A 6,260-nucleotide genomic window follows, 5' to 3' on the forward strand; every position below is an offset into this window, starting at 1 on the left:
CATGTACTGCAGGATGGCATGAGTAGGTTGAATTCTTCCTATGAGCTCTAGAACCTGCAGTCAAGTACTGCTGCCAGAGAAGAGGACAGCTGTCCACGTGAGTAACTAGATTCTCCTTAAGCTCCTGGGCCTGAATGTGCCACCAGGGATGAATGGAGCCTTTGTGGATAAAGCTGGATTGCAAAGGAAACCCAGCAGGTTCACTCAGGTCAACCTTGTGAACAGTAGACAGATTGATTTAACACACCTAGCTTGCTAATGGAATTCCTACTGATGTCCCTAAGAGGAGATGAGATACAACAGTGAATGGGAAAAGAGAACTTGAGAGGAATTTAAGCAAAGCTGAATTTGGTTTTCTGTGAGGAAAAAATGTCATACACTAAGTATGTCCCAAAGGCACTCATGAAATAATAAGTGATGAGGATTGAATTCTGCAAATCCCCATTCAGAGCAGTGAATGAAAGGCCCAGAGTAAGCGGTACTTAGCTAAAGTAACAAGTCAAGGGAAACACACAGACATCTGCACCTCACCCTAGACCTACAGCATCAGAATCTCTACAGGGAACCCAGGAATCTGTAGGTTTAACAAGCTCCATGAATGATCCTGACTTGTGCTGAAGGGTAGGCATCACTGAGGAATATCCTGACCATCAAGTTTCCATGAAAATGTTGTTTGCTAACACCTTGCCTCAAGCATTTTAAGGCAAGTGCTGCCAATGAGACATACTATCCTCAGTACCTCGTCGGCTGCTCAGGGTAGGCAGACCAGGCAGTGCCTCTGTTTCTCCCTTTTATTCTCCCTCCCAATCCTCTGTCTAGGGCCTGGGTTCCATTGAGGTGGGTGCTGTGAGGTTGTAGCATAGTTTAAGGACCTCGACCCCATCCCCCCTTCCCATCAGTGCAATACTACACGCTTGGGCTCCTCTTCCTCAGCCTTGTGCAGACTAAATCCTATGGCAAAAGTTACAAATATACCTGGCTGTTAAAATTCCACATTAAGGACAAGGCAACCACGTAGGGAGACAGAGGTCAAGGTGAAGAGCCGTCCTGGAAGCAGAACCTCCAGCCCCAGCTGCCCTGAGGATCATAGACAAGCCATCTGGCTGGGCCCTTTGCAAATTCCTGACCCACAAAATCATGAGCAGAATAAAATGATTGTCTTAAGCCACTCAGTTTTGGGGTCGTTTGTTACACAGCACCAGATAATTGGAATGGGAATTGTATAAATGTTTTATAAAATTATAAAGCATATTTAAATCAAAATTAAAAAAAATATCAATCTCTAAAAAGCAAAAGTCAAACAAGTGAATCTAACCTTGTACAAGTTAGTGGCATAACCACACAGAAAGGAGTTCGTTCAAATGACTTGACAATTCAGTAAGTTGTATATGCCTAGTGGATGTACTCAAAGGACAAAAAGAACTACAAAGAAATCTTAGAGTTTTCAGTAATCATATCATTATAATAGTATTGTTATTACTTTTCAGAAACTTTTTTATATACTGTAGGACAAAGTAAATAATACCACATCAGTATCATTAGGGAAAAAAGTTTTTTTTAAAGAGAAAGGAGATATAGATATAATATCCTATCAAAGTTGTTAAGTAAAAATATTGTGATCCTAAATATAAATTGGTCATTAAAATAATACATATTTTCTGGATCTGGTCACTGAAAAGGTGTAGAAAATAATGACCAACCTGGTAGCGAACACCCCAAGCTCTGGAGAAATAGCTATTTCTGGTCTGGAGCCAAATATATGCAAGATGAGCCTGGGACCTATTGCCAAACTAGAAAGGAAGCCACGAGCTTATAAAGTTGCTTAGGCTTATATAAACAACGTGCTGCCACTATTTCCCTTGTTTCCTCCTTCATCTCTGGCTGCCCCTCCTCGGCCTCTTTCATTGGCTCATCCTCTTCGACCGATGCTTAATAAGTACTGGAGTCCCTCATGGCTCTGTCCTAGGCCCCGGTCTCCGACCTGACTTTACTCTCACTCTAGGCTACTTCAGTGACCCCCATGGCTTCAACAATCACCCGTACTCTGATGCCTTCCAAATGCATGTATCTCCACCAACATCTCCAAAATCCAGATCTGAATATGCAACTGCCTACTCAGCACATCCACCTGCATGTTGCATGGGCATCTCAAACCCAGTGTGTATAAACTCAGCACCTTCCTTCTACTCGAGCTTGGTCCTTCTCCATTTATGTCAGAAATTGGCATTATCATCTGCCCATGTTCGTTAGCTAGAAACCTGGAGGTCATTCTTGATCCATCCTTTTTCCCAACCCCACACATGTAATCAGGTGGATCCTATGAATTCCACCTCCTGCATATTGTTGGAATTCACCCTCTTCTCTCCATCTCTACTGCCACCAACTCTGGACCAAGGCATAATCATCTCCTGCTTAGATGACTTTAGTAGCTTCTAAATTGGTCTTCTGGGATTCCCTGGTGGCCCAGTAGTTAAGAATCCGCCTGCCAATGCAGGGGAAACGGGTTCAAGCCCTGGTCCGAGAAGATCCCACATGCTGCGGAGCAGCTAAGCCTGTGCACCACAACTACTGAGCCCACGTGCCACAACTACTGAAGCCTGCGCGCCTAGAACCCGTGCTCCACAACAAGAGAAGCCACTGCAATGAGAAGCCCGTGCACCACAACAAAGAGTAGCCCCCGCTGGCCACAACTAGAGAAAGCCCGCGTGCAGCAACGAAGATCCAACGCAGACAAAATAAATTTATTTTTAAAAAATAATAAATAAACAAACAAATAAATAAATTGTTCTTCCTTCTACTCTTACCACCACTATCCAGCCTGCCTCAATCCCTTCATGGAAGCCAGAAGGGTCTTTTATGTATGTAAATCTTATTCTAGAACTCCCTGTTTTGAATTCTTCAGTGGTTCTTCTTGTCTTTAGGATAAACTTTAAAATCCTACAAGCTCCTGAGTGACGTGGGCTCTGCACACCTCAGCAGCCTCATGCCATGTCACCCTCCATCTTGTTCACTTCAGACCACTCAGTTCCTTGAATATGTCTCTCTCCTTGCTACTTCACGACCTTTGTACCCTCTACCTAGAATGCTCTTTTATCCCCTTTTTGCCCAACCTTATTTCATTCAGTTGTAAAGGTGTAGGTTGGGATAAATCCCAATGGACAACACTGACTCCTTGAGTAAATTTTAATTCTATTAAATATAGTTCATCAAGTCCTAAGACATTCCGCTGAGCATCCTAGTGGTCATATTACAAGGAGGAGAAGCCGATTTTCAAGAACTAGCATGAGGAGAAATGTAACGATTTCCTGCCCACCCTGAAAAGCCCCTCCCTATGCAACGTAGGCTTCAGGGTACCCACAGTTAGTCTGAAGGTGGGAAGCGCATACCTTTCTCTGCATTCTGGAAAGCAAAATGATGTTGGGTTGAGGCGCCGCTTCCCATAGCGTAAGTGTAATGTTTCTGCAGGATGCAGATAGCAGGTTCAAGGGAGAGTGAATTGTTTGCCGACAAAAGGAAGAAGGAACCTGAAATAGGGAGATTTGGGCAGAATATTAGTTCAGGTAGACCAAATTATCTATGAACCTTGTCTCCCACATCATAAAAAAAATGTGAGGCTATCATGTGATAGCACCCTCCCCCGACCTCCCCAGCCTCAGTGCATGAGATATTCCTCCCCTATGTTTCCTCCATGTGTCATCTCATCTCTCCCCTATGTTTTCAACCTTCCTACTAGATTTTCTTCAGACTAAAAACATACTGAAGTCTCTCATCATCATCCTTTGACGTCCTATATCCCTCAAGCTATAACCCAACTTCTCTTTTCTTCTCATCCAGATTTCTCTGGAGTAGACCACTTATTTTCTCCTTAATTCCTCTTAACACCATGTTTTTCATCCTCACTATTGACCAAATCTTTTCATGCTGATGTCTCCAATGCCTTCATCTTTTCAGCCCTGACCTTGCCAGAACAGCAAGGCCATCATGTCATAAGTCATGCCTTGATTTAAATTCTACCCCTTGGCTTCCCACGATGCCATGCTCCTACCTCTTGTTGACACAACATTAATCAGTCAATCTAAGAAAGAGTTGGAAAATTTTATTTGAGACAAATTTGAGGATTTATAACCCAGGAAGAGCGTCTCAGAAAGCTCTGAGAACTGTTCTGCTAGTTAGAAATCAAGGCACAGTTATATAAGTCTCTTTTGAGACAGAACTGTATAGCAAATGATGTATTACAGTTTACACAATCCAGATCTGCAAGTACAAAGTGGTGGGTCATGTAACCCCTTACAAGATCAAGAAGGAATGTCATCTTCAAGCAATTGTCTTGTTGGTGCTGGGAGAATGTTGTCTTTATGGCTGAGCAGGTATTCCTGCGGATGGGGGAGGTTTGGTCGATGCATAATGCAGATACACAGTGCACAGTAGAGGGGAGAGAGGAGGCCAAAGGGCAGAGAAATTTTTTTATGTTTAAATTCTTCTTGTCTTGCCATAAAATATGAATTTTATTTCATACTGTCTCTTTATTCTCTCTCCTTCCTGAGCTCATTTTTCTCTATCCACCCCTTAAATGTCGATTTGATTTGTATTCTAGTCTCAAATGTCTGCTCTCCTCACTCTGTATATGCTTTTTTTTTTTTTACATCTTTATTGGAGTATAAGTGCTTTACAATGGTGTGTTAGTTTCTGCTTTATAACAAAGTGAATCAGTTATACATATACATATGTTACCATATCTCTTCCCTCTTGCGTCTCCCTGTATATGCTTCTTAAATAACTGAGTCAACTCACACTTTCAGCTATCACTTACTCCCTCTTAAATCTCCATCTCCATTTCAGACTAACTCTAAACTTCAGCCTCACTCACCCAGCTTCCTGCTGAACTTTGGGGTGCCTCAGACTCCATGTAATGCAAATAGAACTCATCTTCCCAAAAGCCTCCTCCTCCAGCCTCATCTCTTTTCTCCTTTCTTCGACTCTACTTCTTGACCACCATGACTTCTGGGTTTTTGCTCTTACCTGGAATGTCCTAGCCCATACTTGACTAACTTTACTCATTCCTTAAGGCTCACTTCAGGCCTCACCTTCCTTCAAGAAGCCAGTTCAACATGCCCCTCCTCTGAACTCTTGAATATCCTAGTCACATCTCTGATGAAATAAAATTTACATTTCAAGGTAGGACAAGAAAATTTAAACACAAAATTCTCTCTGTGTTTGTTTGGGCCTCTTCCTTCCCTCCCTCATGTGTGGTATGCATCTGCATTACACATTAACCAGACCTCCTCAAAGATGGGGGTGCCTGCTGAAGCATAAAGATGAATTTTTTTTTCTTTCTTATGCTAGCAATGTGACTTCTTAGAAGAATAGTGCTCTTTCACAGTTCTGTAGGGGGTCATGGCGACTTGCTGCTCACTTTGCCCATGCTTACCTGGATTATGTATCCTTGATAAACTTTATGTAAAATATCAGTGTGTCATTTTGATGTACAATTCTTTGTCTCCAAAATGTATATGACTGTGCTTTTGACTCCTAACAAGTGGAACAGTTCTTAGAGCTTTCTGAGAAGCTGCTTCCTAGGTTACAATCCTGTTTGGCTCAAATAAAGTTCCCTTTATTTTTCTTCTTAACTTGATAGTTAACTGAATTTTCCTTGTCATTTTCTTGGGGTAGCCAACAGGATATCAGAGACACCCACCAGAGGACACCTGGAGTCTACCCCAAACCAGTGCTTGGTACCAGCACGGGCCCTTTGAGCCCCATCCACTTCTTAGTATGCCTCAGGTGCTTTGGTGAGTTCTCCTGATATCCAGACACCATTGCTTTAAATGACATCCTGAATTTTATTCAAGCTGTTTCTCTTGGGACTTGGAGTCCTAAGGGGATACTGGTATATTTCCTATTTCCTAGGCAGGGACCTAAGGGGAAATTCCTAGGCAGACACCTAGGAGGAACTCTGAAGTGAACTGGATTGACCATCTTTTTTTTTTTAATTTGGCTTAAATTGGAAAGATTATGTATATATGGTCTGAACAAACTGTTGCTGGTGAAATGAGAGACTGAGCCTGCTGAGCTCTGAAGAAAAGGGACTTCGCTCCTTCTGGCCATAATGTGTCCTCAGGTGACTGAGAACCTAGAGGAAGTGTCTGAGAATCAATCCTCATGCCATGCAGTGGTCCTACAGGGGATCCCAGTACAATCATTAAGTAAATTCTGCTCCCCAGGGGGCACAATAAGGCTGATCACCTAGTGTTCTGGGCACT

At 42.6% G+C, this 6,260-nt stretch overlaps 1 protein-coding gene across 1 annotated transcript in view; it reads right to left on the reverse strand.

Moving 5' to 3' along the window:
• PPEF2 (protein phosphatase with EF-hand domain 2) overlaps positions 1 to 3,441 on the reverse strand; it is a 30,914-nt gene extending 27,473 nt beyond the window's left edge. Inside the window, exon 1 of the mRNA XM_060092869.1 lies at positions 3,387 to 3,441. Within this exon, the coding sequence (XP_059948852.1) occupies positions 3,387 to 3,441 (55 nt within the window). The remainder of the gene's footprint in view (positions 1 to 3,386) is intronic.
• Between the last annotated feature and the right edge of the window lie 2,819 nt (positions 3,442 to 6,260).

Source organism: Mesoplodon densirostris, chromosome 1 (genome assembly GCF_025265405.1).
Source record: "Mesoplodon densirostris isolate mMesDen1 chromosome 1, mMesDen1 primary haplotype, whole genome shotgun sequence".
In the NCBI taxonomy this organism is placed as follows: domain Eukaryota; kingdom Metazoa; phylum Chordata; class Mammalia; order Artiodactyla; family Ziphiidae; genus Mesoplodon; species Mesoplodon densirostris.